The sequence below is a fragment of the Bufo gargarizans genome, chromosome 1 (genome assembly GCF_014858855.1).
Source record: "Bufo gargarizans isolate SCDJY-AF-19 chromosome 1, ASM1485885v1, whole genome shotgun sequence".
Lineage (NCBI taxonomy): Eukaryota > Metazoa > Chordata > Amphibia > Anura > Bufonidae > Bufo > Bufo gargarizans.
This window is the reverse complement of record NC_058080.1, coordinates 727904055-727926126: the sequence shown is the minus strand read 5'-3', so window position 1 is coordinate 727926126 and position 22072 is coordinate 727904055. Positions and strand designations below refer to the sequence as shown.

The window sequence follows — 22072 nt, the reverse complement described above, 5'->3', positions numbered from 1 at the left end:
AAGCCCTCTCACGGGTATGTGGATGGAAGAGCAAAAAAGTTATGGCTTTTGAAATGTGGAGATGAAAAAGTCACCAAGGATTAACTACCAAATTAGACAGCGTCCTTTAACCCCTTAGTGACCAAGCCTGTTTGGGCCTTTATGACCAAGCGTTTTTCTTCCTTTTTTCATGGTCTCGTTCCAAGAACTACAGGTCCTTCTAAAAAAATTAGCATATTGTGATAAAGTTCATTATTTTCTGTAATGTACTGATAAACATTAGACTTTCATATATTTTAGATTCATTACACACCAACTGAAGTAGTTCAAGCCTTTTATTGTTTTAATATTGATGATTTTGGCATACAGCTCATGAAAACCCAAATTTCCTATCTCAAAAAATTAGCATATCATGAAAAGGTTCTCTAAACGAGCTATTAAACAAATCATCTGAATCAACTAATTAACTCTAAACACCTGCAAAAGATTCCTGAGGCTTTTAAAAACTCCCAGCCTGGTTCATTACTCAAAACCGCAATCATGGGTAAGTCTGCCGACCTGACTGCTGTCCAGAAGGCCATCATTGACACCCTCAAGCAAGAGGGTAAGACACAGAAAGAAATTTCTGAACGAATAGGCTGTTCCCAGAGTGCTGTATCAAGGCACCTCAGTGGGAAGTCTGTGGGAAGGAAAAAGTGTGGCAGAAAACGCTGCACAACGAGAAGAGGTGACCGGACCCTGAGGAAGATTGTGGAGAAGGACCGATTCCAGACCTTGGGGGACCTGCGGAAGCAGTGGGCTGAGTCTGGAGTAGAAACATCCAGAGCCACCGTGTACAGGCGTGTGCAGGAAATGGGCTACAGGTGCCGCATTCCCCAGGTCAAGCCACTTTTGAACCAGAAACAGCGGCAGAAACGCCTGACCTGGGCTACAGAGAAGCAGCACTGGACTGTTGCATGTCATTCGGAAATCAAGGTGCCAGAGTCTGGAGGAAGACTGGGGAGAGGGAAATGCCAAAATGCCTGAAGTCCAGTGTCAAGTACCCACAGTCAGTGATGGTCTGGGGTGCCATGTCAGCTGCTGGTGTTGGTCCACTGTGTTTTATCAAGGGCAGGGTCAGTGCAGCTAGCTATCATGAGATTTTGGAGCACTTCATGCTTCCATCTGCTGAAAAGCTTTATGGAGATGAAGATTTCATTTTTCAGCGCGACCTGGCACCTGCTCACAGTGCCAAAACCACTGGTAAATGGTTTACTGACCATGGTATTACTGTGCTCAATTGGCCTGCCAACTCTCCTGACCTGAACCCCATAGAGAATCTGTGGGATATTGGGAAGAGAAAGTTGAGAGACGCAAGACCCAACACTCTGGATGAGCTTAAGGCCGCTATCGAAGCATCCTGGGCCTCCATAACACCTCAGCAGTGCCACAGGCTGATTGCCTCCATGCCACGCCGCATTGAAGCAGTCATTTCTGCAAAAGGATTCCCGACCAAGTATTGAGGGCAGAACTGAACATAATTATTTGAAGGTTGACTTTTTTTGTATTAAAAACACTTTTCTTTTATTGGTCGGATGAAATATGCTAATTTTTTGAGATAGGAAATTTGGGTTTTCATGAGCTGTATGCCAAAATCATCAATATTAAAACAATAAAAGGCTTGAACTACGTCAGTTGATGTGTAATGAATCTAAAATATATGAAAGTCTAATGTTTATCAGTACATTACAGAAAATAATGAACTTTATCACAATATGCTAATTTTTTGAGAAGGACCTGTATAACTTTTTTTATTTTTTCGTCTATATAGCTTTATGAGGGCTTGTTTTTTACGGGACAAGTTGCAGTTTTTAATGACCCCATTTTGGGGTACGCATAACTTTCTGATGGACTTTTATTAACTCTTTCTGGGAGGGAGATGGGGAAAAATAGCAATACTGCAACTGGGTTTTTACATTATAAATTTTACAGCGTTCATTTTTCGGTACAAATAACATAATATCTTTATTCTCTGGGTCAGTACGATTACAGTGATACTGAATACTTATATATTTTTTTAAGTTTTACTACTTTTTTTTTCCCAATAAAACCCCTTTTATTAACCAAAAAAATTATTTTGCATTGCCACTTCACAAGACCCATAACTTTATTTATTTATTTTTTTCTATGGAGTTGTGTAAGGGCTTGATTTTTGAGGGACAACTTGTATTTTTCATTGGTATCATTTTGGAGTAAATGCCGCTTTTTGATCGCTTGTTATTACGTTTTTTTCGGTGGAAACTAAGAATAAATTAGAAATTCAGACTTTTTTTTTTTTTTACGGCGTTCACCATAGGGGATAATTTAAGTAATATTTATGTAGTCCGGGTCGTTACGGACGCGGAAATACCAAACATATGGGGATATTTTATTTTTGCAATACATTTTTTTCATTGAAAAGCGTATTTTCAATGAAAAAAAAGCTTATTTTTTTATTTTTAATGGAATTTTTTTTAAATAATAAATGGGTATTTTTTTTCTATTTTTTTTTACTACTTAAAAGTCCCACAAGGGGACTATAATATACAGTATTTTGATTGCTTTTAAAATGTAATGCATTATCTCTATAATGCATTACATTTCAATAGCAATGCTATTCAAAGATTGACCAGCAGGCTGCGCCAGAGAGGCACAGCCTGCTAGAGAGAACTGCAGACAGGCTCGGGGCCACAATCTTATTTTCGGGGTGCTGATGGGAGACAGAGGGAGTCTGCTCCCTCTGTCACCACTTTAGATGCAGCAGGCGCCATTGCGCCCGGCATGTAAAGGGTTGAACAGCCCGGATCGGCACTTCTCATGTGAGAGCCGGGTCCGCGCTCCCCGCTGCACGGGGGAGCCGTGCAGCGCTTAGACTGGGCCGCTGTAAAAAACGCGGCGGCCCAGCCTAAGGCCCCTTAGTGACTGCCGTAAAAACACGTATGGGTGGTCACTAAGGGGTTATGGCAGTGTGTCCTCAGAAAACGACCTGTTGTCTCAGTCAAGTTTTTATGTTAAACATCTTTTCAGAATTTCTGGTGATTTTTATTTTCTAGGCATGTCTGTGCAGAGGTCAGGAGGAAGAAGATAAGAGGTAGTCATTATCTGTAGAGAAAATGGTGGATCCTGTGTTATCTATACAGAGGTGATACCTGTCATTGTCATCCTGCTTGTGATGATAAGGAGATGGCTACAGAAAAGTTACCTGTCCAATAGCATACAGCAAGTGTGACATGAAACTAACCACATCTTCAGGCACAGTCACAGTATAGCGGTAAATAAATATACATGAGGCAGCGGTACAAATGATGGCAGAGGTGTACCCACTAAACCGGGTGCCGGGAGCCCAATTTAGTATTGACAGAACTGCTGACCGACCCCCTCGGAGGGCAGTGTATTATTGAGACTGGTTCTCTCTTGAATAAGGGGAGCGTTCCCCTCGCTTCTCACCAGTGAGTGACATCTGCCATGTATCTCCATGTACAGTATAATAATACAGAAATCAATGTAAGGCCTCATGCACACGACCGTTGTTCTGGTCTGCATCCGAGCTGCAGTTTTTGCAGCTCGGATGCGGACCCATTTACCTCAATGCCCACTCAGTGTGCTGTCCGCATCTGTTGCTCCGTTCTGTGGCCCCGCAAAAAAATTATAACATGTCCTATTCTTGTCCATTTTGTGGACAAGAATGGGCATTTCTACAATGGGCTGCCTGTTCCGTTCCTCAAATTGCGGAAGGCACACGGGCGGCTTCCGTGTTTTGCGGACCGCAAAAAACAGAACAGTTGTGTGCATGAGGCCTAAAGATGTCTCCTGTGAATGTGTCCTGCAGGGATTGTGCTGGTGAATTACAGGGGTGGTGGATTTCTCATTGGTGGAAACCTGGAAAATGCTCCAGTCAAATATATCAAAATGGTGTTAATCTCACGTGCTTTCCTTTTTCACAGCAGTCCTAAAGTTAGGAGGATAGGTCCGTACTTCCTATAGTCCAAATTAAAATAGAAATATTAGGTCCGCACTGAACTTTTTAAAATATTAGCTTGCACAAAAACTACAAATTCCTCAGGTGGTTCCTTCGCTTGATCTTCTTTCAGATATCACCACCTTCTCAATCTCTATACCGACCAGCACCAAGCTTGTTCATTTCATCCACAGTCTACAGATCGATCAACAGTATCCTTTTTCCATATACCCCTTGAAAGAGGATACTAACATAGAGCCGACCCGCGGGTAATAATACAGTGTGCTTTATTATACTCACCAGATTTTCTCTTTCAACATCACATATACATTAAAACTGCTGCCCCAATACATAGAGATAGGAGTTAAGGTGGTTATTTTAGGATAGAACATAGAGCAAAACACTGCGGGAGAAGGTTTGTGCACAAATAAAATATATCATTATTTTAGGTTTTATTGGTAAATTATAAACCTCTCTTCAGGTACGGCGCGATGCACCCCTATATGCCTCCACTATCTGTCAGTGCTCAAGAACCCGCAGTATACAGTAACTACAACACCCTCAGATTGGTGATTACCCGATTCTGAGTCTTCGTCTGTTCGACTGTCTGTCCTGCGTTTTCTTTTGCGTCCTATATTCTCACATCCAGAGTGAAGGGGATACAGGAGGCTGGACCCTACTGGTTTTGCTGATATTGAGCTTGCCCCGGCCAGTGGCACAGCTCAGTTTGAAAGGTCTGCTTACTCCCGCTCACACGGGAAACATGCAGATAAAAAAATGAATGGACAGGAAATGCAGCTGTACACAAGATACGTGACCATATTACCTGCAGTAGTAGGTAATATATGCTATAATATGTCCATGTAGAAAAACTATACATAGGTTGTACACTATACATAGGTCGTACAAAAAGAACCCTAAGTAAGAGGATAGGGGAGCACATTTATAACATTGGGAGAAAATACGAAGGCCACCCTCTGTCAAGGCACTACAAAGATAAACATGGGGGAAACGGCAATGGTACTACATTTAGTGGTATAGAGATGGTTAACAAAGATAAAAGAGGAGGAGACTTCATCAAAAAAATGTCTAGAGCAGAGACCCGCTGGATCTTCAACCTAAATACACTAGCACCTTCAGGGCTAAACTCAGAAATTGAACTGTTTGCTTTTGAATGATTAACAACCTAATGCACTAGGTATGAAGGGGTTAAATAAGGGAGGAGATACGGACCTTTAAAAGTAACACTAGGAGCCTGAACGAGCATCCCTGACGAAGAATAACGTATTATTCTAAACGCGTTGGAGTAACTTTGGTCCTCCTAGTCACCCGTAGCTCTTACTGTGACATCACACAGCGCTCCGTGTGAGCGGGAGTAAGCAGACCTTTCAAACTGAGCTGTGCCTCTGGCCGGGGCAAGCTCAATATCAGCAAAACCAGTAGGGTCCAGCCTCCTGTATCCCCTTCACTCTGGATGTGAGAATATAGGACGCAAAAGAAAACGCAGGACAGACTCAGACTGAGAATCAGGTAATCAGGTAAGACTCAGAATCAGGTAATCACCAATCTGAGGGTGTTGTAGTTACTGTATACTGCGGGTTCTTGAGCACTGACAGATAGTGGCGGCATATAGGGGTGCATCGCGCCGTACCTGAAGAGAGGTTATACGTTTTACTTGCGATTAGCAGCAGTGGCGATTCCGATTTCTGAATAGATTAGCCGACATTGTGCACGCCAGCCAGCCCCATAATCTCATTTGTGTGGAACTTCACACTTGGAAGTGTCAAACTCACTCGAGCAGCCTAGGGGCGGAGCGGCAGTGAGGTGAGAGATCTCACACACCCGAGGGGCCGAGCCCCACCCATAGTAAGTCCAGTCAGTGTGGAGCAGCAGGGCTGGCAGGCAGTGACTGAGTCACTGACACTGTGTGGTGTACACGGCCTCAACCACCATCCACCTCCACACACACACTTATAGCCCCAGAAGTGTCAGACAGTCGGGACTGAGCCTCGCAGCCGGGATCTCAGCCAGTGCAGCCAGCGGTATGTATATTGGTGCTAGTGCGGAATAGATGGACTCCACCGGCCCACCGGGAAGTTTCCCGGTACAATACATTGCCAATCCGCCCCTGCCGTTGACCACTCCCTTATCTTACAAACTCTCTCATCTCTTGGCATCACAGACCTGGCCCTCTCTTGGATCACATCATACCTCACATACTGGACATCTGGTGTCTCCCACTTGCACACCACCTCCTCATCTCGTCCCCACTCTGTTGGTGTCCCTCCAGGCTCTGTCTTAGGACCCCTGCTCTTCTCAATCTACACCTTCGGCCAGGGACAGCTCATGGAGTCCCATGGATTTCAGTATCACTTTTATGCTACACACATTTACCTCTCTTTTCCAGACATCCCCACCTTACTATCAAAAATCGCACAATGCCCATCTTCTATATCTTCTTTCTGCATCTCGCTTTCTAAAATGAACATGGATAAAACTGAATTGATCATGTTTCCCCCATCTCACTCAACTCCCCCCCCCCAACAGACCTATCATGGTCAATGGCTACACAAACTCCTCAGACAACCAAGTCCTCACAAGTCCTTCAAACCGCACATCCAAGCCCATCACCAGCCAGCACATCACCTGCCACCTCCAACTCAAAAATATCTCTTGAATTCGCACATTCCTCAACCAGGAGTCTGCAAAACTTTTTGTACATGCCCTCATCATCTCCCACCTAGAATACTGTAACAAACTCCTCTTTGGCCTTCCATCTAGCACCCTTGCATCCCTCCAATATATTCTCAACTCTACTGCCCGGCTAATCCACCTCTCCCCCATTACTACTTTGCCATTCCCTTCTGGCCCCCCATTGTCCTCTCTGAGCTACTTTACCATTATATCCTCACAAGACCTTCTTCTCTCCTCTTATCACCTCTTCTCACAATTGCCACCAAGATTTTTCCCGTGCATCCCCTATACTCTGGAACTTTCTACCCCAACATATCAAACTTTCAAAAGAAACCTGAAAACCCGCTTCTTCAGACAAGCCGACAACCTACTGTAACCCTGCTGCCACTATACCGCTATGACCAACCTACTGTGTCCTACTCCCATACCTTGTAGATCGGGGTGCACAACCTTTTCTGGTTGGGGGCTACATTGTCAGAGAGAACCAATTCCAAGGACCGAAAATCAAACTTAAAGGGGTATTACCAATTGAAATACTATATTTATGGCATATTGAACATGCAGTATACAGTATATCATTAATATCTAGTTATACTTCTAGTACTACCATCCAATGGGAGAATACATGAAAGATACATGTGAGCAGCCACAAAACATGGACATACAGGTCTATTACCACATGGTTGGGGGCCGCACAGAATGGTATCAAGGGCCACATGTGAACCCCGGGCTGTAGGTTGTGCACCCCTGTTGTGGATGGTAAGCCCTCACGGGCAGGGTCCTCTCTCCTTCTGTACCAGTCTGTAATTCGTCTTGTTCATGGTTATTGCAGTTGTTTTCTATGCAATAATACTAAGATACGGGGGGCACACCAATAATCATTGTTAACAGAGTGCTGGCCTGGTATATATATGAAACATGAGAACTACCAGACAAAGAAATACCATATAATGGCCACACATCAGAGTAGAAAATAGAAAATATTTTATTGAAATATCAAAGTTAAAAACAGCATGCACATGGGGCAAACCCCAAGGATGGTGCAAAAAATGGTATGATAATAATTATATCAACATTGCAATAATGTCCCACAGAGATGGCAATGAATAGGCGGAAAAAGTTGTTTTCTATGATGTATGTATACCCCTTATCATATCTGCAGCGCCATGGAATGGATGGCGCTATAATAATAATACTACAGCACCCTCATAGTAACGACCATAGTGCCCCTTCATACAGTATCCATCACAATGACCACCACAATGTGACCATACACAGTGACTAGCACAGTGTGGGGGACATGGACACTATGTCACAGCTGTACATTTAGGACCATTAGACCCCGTCCGGTCCCTGTATAATGTGATATTTCCTGTACATTATACGTCTACATCCAGCACTGATGACGTCTGTATCATTTCTTATTAGGTGACACTCTGGTGGAGCAAATCCTGCTGGATGAACATGGACACCAACTGTCCCCACAACTCAAAGGTAAGTGAGATTTATATAGACCGATTATAATACAACTGCTCATAGTTTATATTACATTACACCGGTCACATAGAACATGGTGTTTGGACTGCAGCGGGTTGTTATAGAGCAGGAGGAGCGGAGCAGATTCATATATCGTTTTCTGTGACGATTCAGTATAACTTGTATAACCTCCTCCTCATAGAGGGAAGGCTGTCAGTCCCTGATAGGACCTCCTCCTCATAGAGGGAAGGCTGTCAATCACTGATAGGACCTCCTCCTCATAGAGGGAAGGCTGTCAGTCCCTGATAGGACCTCCTCCTCATAGAGGGAAGGCTGTCAGTCCCTGATAGGACCTCCTCCTCATAGAGGGAAGGCTGTCAGTCCCTGATAGGACCTCCTACTCATAGAGGGAAGGCTGTCAGTCACTGATAGGACCTCCTCCTCATAGAGGGAAGGCTGTCAGTCACTGATAGGACCTCCTACTCATAGAGGGAAGGCTGTCAGTCACTGATAGGACCTCCTCCTCATAGAGAGAAGGCTGTCAGTCACTGATAGGACCTCCTCCTCATAGAGAGAAGGCTGTCAGTCACTGATATGACCTCCTCCTCATAGAGGGAAGGCTGTCAGTCACTGATAGGACCTCCTCCTCATAGAGGGAAGGCTGTCAGTCACTGATAGGACCTCCTCCTCATAGAGGGAAGGCTGTCTGTCACTGATAGGACCTCCTCCTCATAGAGGGAAGTCTGTCAGTCCCTGATAGGACCTCTTCCTCATAGAGGGAAGGCTGTCAGTCACTGATAGGACCTCCTCCTCATAGGGGGAAGGCTGTCAGTCACTGATAGGACCTCCTCCTCATAGAGGGAAGGCTGTCAGTCACTGATAGGACCTCCTCCTCATAGAGGGAAGGCTGTCAGTCACTGATAGGATCTCCTCCTCATAGAGGGACGGCTGTCAATCACTGAGACACAGGAGGATCGCTTCTGGGTTAAATGAGGTCATCGGCTCCTGTGCGGTATGGATATGAAATGCTCGGTAAGCAGCGGCACAGCTGTGGTACAGGCGCAGACATTTGGAGGTAGTGCTCAGGTGCAGAAGACAGGGAAAGATAAGGTGTCTTCCTCTATCAGTGAAATGTCAGGGTGCAGTGTTCAGCGCACCAGGGGTACTTATAACACTACAGCACACCCCTCCGTGTTCCAACTAAGTAATTTGCATCTTTACAAAAGTAATGATTTCTATGCATTATTAATACCTAAAAAAATATAATTTGTATCAGAATGATTAACCCTACCAGGTACTATGTCTGGTTTAGTAGGGTTGATCATGCTGACAGTGCTGCTTTTAATAAATAAAGTACAAGTTTTACTGGATCTTTTACCACAAACTACATAACAATCTGCTCAGTTCCTCCTGCTCTATGACATGCTGCCTGCATTTCATGTAAATTACACCGTACAGCACCACCACACCTAGTATTCTAGTTAGTAACATGCAGCGGTGGCCCGGGCAGAAGGTGAGAATATGTGTGTGATGGTGGTACTAGTACTCACGGTGGCTATGGTCCTCCCTGGTACTCATTGGACCGTGCACAGTGAATAGAGCACCCTTTGTCCCCCTCTTGGCAAACCCTGGTTTGGGGTCTCCCTGGTTTGTGGTGCCTTTGGTGTTGTGTAAAGTTATTATCCAGTTTTATTGTCCAGTGTCAGTCTGTGTGATAAATCTGGAGCCGTGTCAGACTGTCTGGTCTTAGTTCACACTGTCATCCTTTCAGACACTATTAGTAAATCCGCTCCAATGTGTCTAGAGAAGTCATGTGGTCAAGAGGAGCTGGAAAATTCAGCAATGTACAGATATCTGCCATTTCTTCATCAAGATATTTAGTTCTGTTTCAGCTTCTTATCTTCACCTTTTATTTTCCTATTTTCTATAGAATTCCAGAACTGGCACAAGAAACATTTACATGAAAGAACTGAGAAACTTCTAGAGAACAAACTTCCAAGATGTGACCAGCGAGAGCAGAGTTTTCCATTCTCTACACGTTATGTCAACCTCATCATTGTCTCCACTGATCACTTCAGAGAACGCTCTAAGAATGAGCTCATAGAGACCGGGGTAAAACATGAGGAATACTTAAAGAGAACACATAATGAATTTCAGCGCATTTCACCCAACAAACTGTTCCGCTGGTGCCACCGATCCCAACAAGTGCCACGTATGGTAATGGTGAGCGGAGTGCCCGGTGTAGGGAAGACCACACTGATGCAGAAGGTTGTCTATGACTGGGTGACGGGGGTTCTCTATCAAAGATTCTCCTTTGTCTTTTTCTTCAAATTCCGAGAACTCAACAGATTGGATAAAGTTAGTCTGGAGGACATGATCCTTCATCAGTACCCATATCTGGAGGAGCAGCTTAGTAACATCTTACAGGAACCAGAAAAACTGCTCTTTATATTTGATGGTTTAGATGAAAGTCTTCATAACATGGATTTCTCATCACGTCACTTGTGCTCTAATCCTACACAGCCCGAACCTTGTGGTCAGATTGTGGTTAGTTTGGTGAGAAAGTCTCTTCTTGATGGTTGTTCTGTCCTAATGACCAGTCGCCCAACCAGACTGGCATCAATTGACTGTAGAGTTTTTCAGCGAATAGTAGAAATCATTGGGTTTTTACCAGAAGAACGACGGATGTACTTTCAAAACTTCTTCCCCAACTCTGAACTGGGGGAAAAGGCTTTTAATTATGTGAAGCAGAATGACACCCTGTACACCTTCTGTTACCTCCCGTCCTACTGCTGGATCATCTGTACAGTATTATCCAGGAGCTTCCAGCCAACAAGTAGTGATCAGCCGGTGTCATTATTACCCAGAACAGTCACCCAGCTTTTTGCGATATTTGTCGCCAACATCCTGTCCAATCACTGCCTGGACAAAAGTGACGCTCAGAAGATTCTGCAGTCCATGGGATGGATGGCAGAACATGGAGTCATGAATCACAGGCTTATCTTTGATGAACGAGATCTGGACTGTTTCCATGTGGACAATAAGTCAAAGCTCTTATCAAGTTTTCTGATGGAATCGGAGGAACCTGTGTCCTATTCCTTCTTACATCTCACTGTTCAGGAATTCTTCTCTGCCTTGGTGCATTATGTGGATTATTCTCCTGAGAAGTTACAGAAATCACTAAAAGATGCCAAATCCTATCCTGATGGACGAGGTGAGATGTTCCTCCGTTTCCTGTGTGGTCTATCAGATGGCTCCACCAAGTCAATGCTAACTGGATACCTGGACAGACAAGCAGCTCCAACATCTATAGATGTCATCACTTGGCTGAAGAATTTCCTTCTAGAAGAAAAGAGGCCAATGGAAAGTAAGGACAAGCGACGTCTTCTCAGTACATTTTTCTATCTGTATGAATCCCGGAATAAGGCTCTGGTGCGGGAATCATTACAATCACACGGAAGTCTTGACTTTTCCAATGTTTGTATGTCGGCTCTAGACTGCACAGTGTTGGCATTTATTCTGGACACCTGCACACATATAGAAGAACTCAATCTATCTGGGTGTTCCTTAAACAATGAAGGATTAGAAAGACTTGCTCCAGGATTACATAACCTGCAGACTCTGAGGTAAAATACTAATTATATTTAATCTTTCTGTAGTATTCAGAATCTGCCAGATTTATTGTATGTATTAGAGATGAGCAAACCGGTTTGAACTTTGCAAAAATTTTGCTGACAGACCAACCCAAACTTTTTCAGGTTTGTTTTGGACAAATCCAGTAAAACAGCAAATAGCGCCATTTTACTGCACATGTCAGCGGGAAAAATCACTAGAGAGGAAGAAGGGTTTTCACATGACCCTGATAGGAAGAGGTGGGGAGGTTGTATTGTACTGCCAGGGACAGAGAAGGGAAGGGACAGAATTACAAAGAAGAAGAATTGTGTGTGTAGAAATGGGACAGGCAGGGAAAGCTGTCAGCCAGGGAGTGAGCAGTGAGGAGCTGAGGCTTGCTGTGCCTGCTAGCAGAACTGCAGCTGCTGCAAACCACAAAGCAGCTACCGGCAAGGACAGCCTTTCATTTTTTTCCCATTTTAACAGAAATATATTTGGGAGGGAGGGGGGGTGAAATAAGCACAAAACTGTATAACACGTGTTTTACCATCAATGTAGCATTTTAAATTTGAGTGAGAACACCTGAAATAGATTTTCTGCATTGCTGTATGTTGGTTTTTATCTGCACGGGATTGAATAAAGCCTCAAGTATTTTTCAGTGAAGCTGGACCATCTTTCTTTCTTTTGGGATCCACTGTGTGCCCAAGGTTCAGGGCGAGGTCCGGGCTCCTGGCTTCCTGTGGATGAGCGCTGCATTTTCCAGTGTTGCTCCACCTGAAATACTAGTCCAAACTCGGTGTCAGGGCATCTCCATATAGTTCATTTATTTTTAAAGTTTTTTTAAGTTTTAGAAGGTTGCAGGGTAGCACCCAAAATATATTAGTGATAACATAATATTTGGCCTAAATCCATGTATTTCCATCTCCACACAATCACAGTTCATATTTTTTGGGGTTGTTGAATTTATTAAAACCAGCATTTACATGTCTTATAATACGCAGGGTAGCGTAGGATAGGATGACCTGACATACTAGGCCAAAATCTGTGCTGTTAAAGGGGTTATCTAATATCGTAAACTGCCCCCCTATATGTGCCGGGCCCCTCACATTGACCATACTTACCCTGCTCCATACGCAGCTCCTGGTCCCCGCACCGCCGCTGCTGCTTCTCCACGTGCTCCGATGGCAAACTGGGACGAGCCTCCCTAGCATCGCGAGTGACGCTAGGGAGGCTCATCCCCGCCTGTTATTGGTTGCTCCCCCCCCTAACAGCTAATGTTTTTATCGGTGCTTGGGGAGAAGCAGCAGCGGCAGTGCGGGGAGCGGGAAGTTTATTCCCTGTGAGGGGCCCGGCACATGGGGAGGCAGTTTATGATATTGGATAACCCATTTAATCTTCATACACTCAAAGTGTTGGCGTGGTGGAGAGGGCTAATTAGTTGCTTAGTAGTTTTCCAACGTTAGTATTAGGCTACTCTCACATCTGCGTTTTAAATTCAGGATTTGATATCCGGCAGAACCTGAATTAGGCTTCTTTCACACCTGCGAGATGCGGCAGAGGATCTCAATACCGGAAAAAAACGCTTCTGTTTTTCATTGTCAATGGGGTCAAAACGGAACTGAACAGAACTGAGTGCTCCAAAATGCATTTCGTTCCATTTGGTTGCATTTCCTTACCGGAGAGCAAACTGCAGCATGCAGTGGTTTTCTGTCCAGCATGGGATGCAGAGAAAAACGGATCCGGCTTGACCCACAATGTAAGTCAGTGGGGACGAATCCGTTTTCTCAGACACAAAAAACGGATCCGTCCCCCATTGACTTTCAATAGTGCTTATGACAGATCCGTTTTGACTATGTTAAAGATAATACAACCGGATCCGTTCATAACGGATGCAGGCGGTTGTATTATCAGGACTGAAGCGTTTTTTGCTGAGCCCTGCCAAAACAGGCAAAAAATTCCTTACAGAAAATAATGGATTCGGCACCCATTGACTTAGGGTACTTTCACACTTCCAGGAGAGGATCCGTCAAAACTTATGCAAACTGATGGCATTTGTCAGACGGATTAGGATCGTGTTGAAAAATGCATTGAAATGTCGGATCCGTCTCTCCGGTGTCATCCTGAAAAAACGGATCTGGCATTTAATTTTTTTTCACATTTTTTGCGGTCTGAGCATACACAGACGGCAATGCCGGATCTGTTTTGCCGTAACACTCGGGGCCGGTTCCGGCATAAATGCATTTCAATGGGAAAAAATACCTGATCCAGCCTGTGTTCCGGAATTTTGGACTGAGATCAAACCGCAGCATGCTGTGGTATTATCTCCGTCCTAAAAAGGCAAAAAGACTGAACTGAAGACATCCTGATGCATCCTGAACGGATTGCTCTCCATTCATAATGCATGGGGATAAAACTGATCAGTTCTTTTCTGGTATAGAGCCCCTAGGATGGAGCTCAATGATGGAAAAGAATAACTCTAATGTGAAAGTGCCCTTACATTGATTTTCACGCCTAATCAGGTTTCTTCAGTTTTGATTTAATACAACCGGATCTGGCCAAAACTGAGCTATCAGGATGTATTAGGCTTCTTTCACACTAGCGCTAGCAGGGTCCGGCAGGGGAACAGCCTGTTGGATCTGTGCTAACGCGAACCCACGAGTGCGGCCGGAAGTCCGCTCCGGCCTCTTCACTTTAATGGGGACGGGTCGGACATGCGGCCATGGGGTTTGAGTGGACTTCCGCCGGCACTTGTGGGTTCGTGTCTTCAGTAGAGATGTCCCGAACTATTTGCCGGCGAACAGTTCCCAGCGAACATAGCTTGTTCGCGTTCGCCACGTCGGGCGAACATATGCAATGTTTGGTCCACCCCCTATTCATCATCATTGAATAAACTTTTCAATAAAATACATAGTCTCTGTTTAAAATACTTGTCCCCTCGAGCGCTGCAAATCCAAAGACAATGTGGGTAAAAGAGTCCGCTAAATGAAAAAATAGAAAAAAGGATTGCGCTGCAGGAGAAGAATCCTCTCTGTATGTTACAGTTCTCTTTGTCTTCAGCTAATAGGACCACATGCACACCTCAAATTCCAACAATGGTATGGAAACCTGCAGTATGATGAGAAAACGCACTATGGTGTAGTAAGCCCCAAACGCCTATCGCACCGTGTGAATGAGATATACTCACAAAACTCCGCTTGTGAACACGTGTATAGAATCTTGATAGTGTCTCCTATCGGAACTCTGTTACAAAGAAGAACACTATAGTGTAGTATGTTACAACACTTTACACGCCTTGCGAACAGATTATACTCACAAAACTTCACTAGTGAGGTGCGTAGATAGAGATCTCATTGGAGTCTTCTGAAAGGAGCTTAGTAGATGAAGCAGGCGTGGGTCAGAAGCTGTCGGTTCAAGTGATCTCATACCAAAAACCGGTCCAACAGATTTAATGCCGCTACACCTGAATAACACCAGACTCCTGCTTCCAAGGGTCTCGTAGGAAGGAAGTCGCAAGTATAGTGAAGTGCGTACCAGTAGGTCAGATAAAAATATTTAATATACTCACAAAAACAGGTATAAAAACGTATTAAGATGTATCTCTTTAGTGCCCGACCCGGGTTTCGCCGTGATGCTTCGTCTGGGGCGTTAATTGCTAAGTGGATACCACTGTGTTTTATATTAACAGGGAAACCTCCCCTAAAACACGTCATGATCACATCAAGATTTTATGAAAGAATAGCAAGGCAAACACATACAACAGATTAAAAATAAACACAAAGATGGTAACTAGTGGAAAAACCTAGCCGGCTCATTACAAGTGCAAAATGTTCAAACCAAGCAGGCATTAACATCACATTCGATATTTAACCCTTGAGGCTGAATGGTGCCCAAAAGGAACATCCACTCTACCTCCTTTTTGTTCAATAAAGCATTAAAATCACCTCCTCGTATAGGGGTGTGTACCAATTCTATACCAGTAAAACGCAGACCCCTTGGGTTTTTATCATAATGGATCTTAAAATGTAGCGAGACACTGTGGGTCTCCAGCCCTTTTTTAATATTACGAATGTGCTCCTGAATTCGAGTCTTGAGGCTCCGTGTGGTTCTTCCAATATATTGGAGACCACACGGGCACTCCAAAAGATAGATGACACCAACATTGTTACAAGAGAATTCCCCTCTAATTTTAAGGGTTACATCTTTTATTTTATTAGATGTTATTTTATCAACAGACCTTTCTCGATCTTTTAGGATGCGGTTTTTGCAAGGTATGCAAAAACCGCACCATGTGAACCTGCCCTTTTGTGTAATAGTGCGCTTTTTACTGGTTGCAAGGCTGGCACTACGAACCAAACTATTAGTAAGATTGCCAGCTCTTTTAAAGACTACAGGAGGTTTAACCGGCAAATCCTTACTGAGAACAGGATCGTTCTGAAGTATATGCCAATTTTTATTAATCATGTTCTTAATGCAACCTACTTTACTATTATCTTGGGTCAGAAATGTATATCTAAAATCTTTCTTTTTCTGTTCATTATTTTTATTTTTATTTGTTGGTGACTTGGCATCGGTGCGTATTTGTTCTATTTCTTCTCTGCAGTGGTCTAAATATTTATCTTCATATCCTTTTTCTAGAAATCTGTTTTTGACCATCTGACCCTGTTCTCTATAGTCCTCTATTTTACTACAATTTTTAGAAATGCGCTGGAACTGGCTTTTAGGTATATTTTTAAGCCAAGATGGATGATGGCAGCTACTAAGCTCAATATACGTGTTCACATCTACGGCTTTAAAAAAAGGTCTTGGTTTTAAGTCTACCATCTTCTACAAAAATAACCAGATCGAGAAAATCTACAGAAGTGGCACTGATATGGCTAGTAAATTTAAGGTTGAAATGATTTAAGTTGATGTCCGCTATAACGGTATCCAGACCCTCCCTCTCACCCTGCCAGATGAGAAGGCAGTCGTCTATATACCTTTGCCACACTATTAATTGTCCTTTTCCTAGATCTTTTTTAAAGGGGTTGCCCCACTTCATAAAATAGGTTTTATCTAATCTATTTACCCCCACACAACATATCTTCCTATCCATGTTATTATCCAAAAGCTACCTTTCATTCAAAAAATCATGTAAAGCGATTCCTTTGTTGTTTTCTGTATCCCATGGATACGGCCTCTTTCGTCCGGCCGCATCGCTGTGCCGCGCCTGCGCACAACGGCTGAACAAGTACTCGGGCCGCCTCTCCATTCCTACAAGTACGCGCACGCCCGCGCATGCGCAAATACAGCAGGCGGGTGCCGGAATCAAATAGCCGGCACCCGACCTCTATGACAGGGAGCGGGACCTTAGGGGTTAACTGCCGCTGATCGCAGCCCCCTATCATAGAGGTCGGGTGCCGGCTATTTCACTCCGGCACCCACCTCCTGCATTTGTATTAACATTGGTGGCGCAGTGCGCCCCCCCCCCCCCAGTATAATATACATTCAGTGCGGCCACCCCCCCCCCCCCCAGTATAATATACATTCAGTGCGGCCACCCCCCCCCCCCAGTATAATATACATTCAGTGCGGCCACCCCCCCCAGTATAATATACATTCAGTGCGGCCACCCCCCCCCCAGTATAATATACATTCAGTGCGGACCCCCCCAGTATAATATACATTGGTGGCGCAGTGGGAAGTGCCAATGAGGGTTAAAAAAATAAATAAAAAATTAACTCACCTCCTCCAATTGTTCGCGCAGCTGCCGGTCTCCTGTTCTATCTTTAGGACCTGTGAAAGGACCTTTGGTGACGTCACTGAGCTAATCACATGGTCCATTACCATGGTGATGGATCATATGATGTACCATGTGATGACCACAGTGATGTCACCAAAGGTCCTTTCACAGGTCCTAAAGATAGAACAGGAGACCGGCAGCTGCGCGAACAATTGGAGGAGGTGAGTTAATTTTTTATTTATTTTTTTAACCCTCATTGGCACTTCCCACTGCGCCACCAATGTATATTATACTGGGGGGGTCCGCACTGAATGTATATTATACTGGGGGGGGGGTGGCCGCACTGAATGTATATTATACTGGGGGGGGTGGCCGCACTGAATGTATATTATACTGGGGGGGGGGGTGGCCGCACTGAATGTATATTATACTGGGGGGGGGGTGGCCGCACTGAATGTATATTATACTGGGGGGGGGGTGGCCGCACTGAATGTATATTATACTGGGGGGGGGCGGCCGCACTGAATGTATATTATACTGGGGGGGGGGGCGCACTAAATGTATATTATACTGGGGGGGGGGGGGGCCGCACTCAATGTTTATTATACTGGGGGGGGGGCGGGACCTCACATACGGCTCCATGTGGATGACCTCATACACATGAACGAGCACGCAGGGTGAGTCATGAGGAGGCGTGGCCTTCACTCAACTGCCTGAGAACCAGGAAGTTATCAGGACATCTACTGCTGATAAGATTAAAAAAGCAAAGTGGGACAACCCCTTTAAGGATCTGGTCAATTCTCTCCCTCTCCCACATAGTCCTGAAAAGGTTGGCGAGGCTAGGGGCGAATTTCGCCCCCATCGCCACGCCAGAATGCTGAAGATAAAAAGAGTCATTATAAAGAAAATAGTTGTGGGTGAGGCAGAAAACCACACATTCCAAAATAAAACTTTTTTGATATGACCCCATGTCCGGGTCACTATCTAGGGCTTCTTGGACCCCTCTGATGCCCAAATCCTGTGGAATACAGGTGTAGAGGGAGGATACATCTACTGTGGCTAACCACAAGGATCCCTGAATTTCACCAATCTCCTCAATGAGATCGATGACACTGGTAGAATTTTTTAAATAGGAGGGGGCCACTATTTTTGCAGAAAAAGGTCAATATATTCAGAGACTCTACTGTTCAGGGAATTAATCCCTGACACAATAGGTCTCCCAGGTGGATGAATAGGGTCCTTATGAATCTTGGGCAAAAAGTATATGACAGGGGCGACCGGATTTTTTAGAAAAAGGTAATCAAATTCTTTTTTATTCAAAACTTCATTCTGTAGACCTTTTTTCAAAATTACCTCCAGTTGTTTTTTATACAAATTAAGCGGATTACTCTTCAAAACTAAGTAGGTGTCCTTATCCGAAAGCAATCTATCCATTTCCAAAGTATATTGTTCGACATCCATTATGACAACCCCTCCCCCCTTATCGGACGGTTTTATAACTATCTTGTCATTTTTTTCAAACTGTTTTAATGCCTCCTTCTCTTCCCTAGAGAGGTTGTATTTTATGGGTTTATGGTCTATCTTCTCTAGTTCATTTAAAAGACTTCTTTTGAACGCGTCAATGCATTCGTTATTCTTATTCTTGGGGCAAAATTTTGATCTATTTCGGAGGTCAGTATGCAAGACCCCTGAAGTGGTTAAAGTATTGGCCGGCAAAGATGGTTGTATATTCAAATAATATTTTGCTATATTTAGTTTCCTAATATATCTGTGGATATCTAGAAATAGACTAAATCTGTTAATCCCATTACTCGGTGCAAATTTAAGTCCTTTTTGTAAAACCATTTCTTCTTCTTTGGATAAAGGATGCCTGCTTAGATTAAAAATTCCTATTGACTCCCCTTGCTTTTCTTTCCTCCCAGGGTTGGATTTCCATCCCCCACCTCTATTTCCTCGATGTAACTTCTTTTTTGGGGCATTTTCGTGGTCTCTTTTAATGCCCTGTCTTGGCGAAGATCCCTCTGTACCCCCCGCATACTCTGATGGGGAAAATTTTGACTCAGATCTCTCTCATGAATTACCTTTGTCACCAATTCTTTGTCCTTACTATCTTCTATCCCTTTGTGGTTATATTCCATCTGCTGTATACTATTATCCTCCTTAGTGGAATCACTGAGGATGACCTGACCTGTTTTATTAATACCTCCTCCACTAACCTTCTTTGTTTTCAGTGGATTCTTACAGTTGTTCAATCTGAGTTGGTCCCTGGTGGGATATAAATGGGTATACCTTGGCCTATCATAGATGGGTTGGTTATATTGTCCCATATTATTATATTGATGGTGCCTGTATTTTTTATTATTATTATAGTGATTGCCCTGATTGTAATAGGGTATATAATTATCCCTTCGTCCACTGGGGGTATAACCTTGATCATGATATACTTCAAAGGATCTTCTATTACTGTAAGAGTCCCTATTTTCATAAAATTGGGGTGGATGATGTAAACTGGTCCCGATATTGCCTATTGCTATCTGTTCTCTACTCACAGCTTGTGTAGCAGATATATCCATACCCTTTTCAATTAACCCCTTATGGTCCACATTAGCTGACGATTTCCATTTATACACCCTATTTTTCTGATAGTCCTCACATACCTTCAAAAACTTTTTGCATTTTTTTGTGTTTACTTCTGTTTCAACTTTCATAACATTCTTTTGGCATTGTTTGGAAAATCTTAGATATTCACTAGTTTCCTTATGTGGTGTCAATAAAGCTTGTATTTTCTCTATATTTTCGTTAATCTTCTTAAGTTTTTGCTTTCTTTTACATATTATAAATGTCATGACTCTAAAGCTACATTCATTCACTATTAACTCCCACTCCTCCTTCTCCTCCTTAACCTCTGAGTTCAAAGGCAGTTGCCATCTTAAACCTTCTGGAATCATTTTTTCTGAGAGATATTTTTCTAGAGACACCACATCCCACATTGTTCTAATATCTTTTGAAAATCTTGATGTGATCATGACGTGTTTTAGGGGAGGTTTCCCTGTTAATATAAAACACAGTGGTATCCACTTAGCAATTAACGCCCCAGACGAAGCATCACGGCGAAACCCGGGTCGGGCACTAAAGAGATACATTTTATCTGACCTACTGGTACGCACTTCACTATACTTGCGACTTCCTTCCTACGAGACCCTTGGAAGCAGGAGTCTGGTGTTATTCAGGTGTAGCGGCATTAAATCTGTTGGACCGGTTTTTGGTATGAGATCACTTGAACCGACAGCTTCTGACCCACGCCTGCTTCATCTACTAAGCTCCTTTCAGAAGACTCCAATGAGATCTCTATCTACGCACCTCACTAGTGAAGTTTTGTGAGTATAATCTGTTCGCAAGGCGTGTAAAGTGTTGTAACATACTACACTATAGTGTTCTTCTTTGTAACAGAGTTCCGATAGGAGACACTATCAAGATTCTATACACGTGTTCACAAGCGGAGTTTTGTGAGTATATCTCATTCACACGGTGCGATAGGTGTTTGGGGCTTACTACACCATAGTGCGTTTTCTCATCATACTGCAGGTTTCCATACCATTGTTGGAATTTGAGGTGTGCATGTGGTCCTATTAGCTGAAGACAAAGAGAACTGTAACATACAGAGAGGATTCTTCTCCTGCAGCGCAATCCTTTTTTCTATTTTTTCTATTTTTCTATTGAATAAACTTTGACCCTGTACCTCACAGTCAGCAGACACATTCCAGCCAATCGGCAGCAGACCCTCCCTCCTCCTGGACAGCATCCATTTTAGATTCATTCGGAAGATGCATTCTTAGTGAGAGGAGGGACAGTGCTGCTGCTGCTGCTGATTTAATAGGGAAATCGATAGCTAGGCCAGTGTATTCAGTGTCCACTACAGTCCTGAAAGACTCATCTGATCTCTGCTGTAAGGACAGCACCCCAAAAAGCCCTTTATAGGGCTAGAACATCAGTCTACTTTTTTTTTCCTGTGTAATCTAATTGCAGTCCAGCGTGTGTGTCAGGCTCACAGCGTATACTGTGCCCACTTGCCCAGTGCCAACACTCCTATCTGGTGTCACAGTAGCTTGCATTTAAAAAAAAATAATAAATTTTTTGACTGTAATATAATAGCAGTCAGTTGCTGGAACACGCGTGTGTTTCATGCCCTGCAAGCGCATAGTGTCATCAGCGCAACTCATATCTTGGTGTCACATTCGACTAGGTTTAAATAAAAACAACAATTTTGACTGTGAATAAATAGCAGTCAGTTGCACACACGTGTTTGTGTGTTTAAGGCCCAGTGCCAGTGCATAGTGTCACTTCAGCGCCATTCATATCTGGTGTCACAGTACCTTGCATGCATAGTACAACTTAACTAATTGAAAAAAAAAATGACAGGCAGGTGGCAGGCCACCCCGCAGGGGCCGTCGTGGTGCTGTGATTCCCTTTGGCCCTATAATAATGCCCAGTGTTCAGAGGCCACATACCCTGAACTCAAAAAGTTCTGAGGACATAGTTGACTGGCTAACACAGGACACCCAATCTTCTACAGCTTCCACTCGGAACCTTGACGCACCATCCTCCTCCAGCTCAGC

At 43.8% G+C, this 22072-nt stretch overlaps 1 protein-coding gene across 1 annotated transcript in view; it reads left to right on the top strand.

Annotated features, from left to right (window-relative positions):
• LOC122924872 (NACHT, LRR and PYD domains-containing protein 12-like) overlaps window positions 1-22072 on the top strand; it is a 178314-nt gene that overhangs the window by 26233 nt on the left and 130009 nt on the right. Inside the window, exons 3-4 of the mRNA XM_044276393.1 lie at window positions 8078-8143; window positions 10056-11751. Of these exons, the coding sequence (XP_044132328.1) occupies window positions 8078-8143; window positions 10056-11751 (1762 nt within the window). The remainder of the gene's footprint in view (window positions 1-8077; window positions 8144-10055; window positions 11752-22072) is intronic.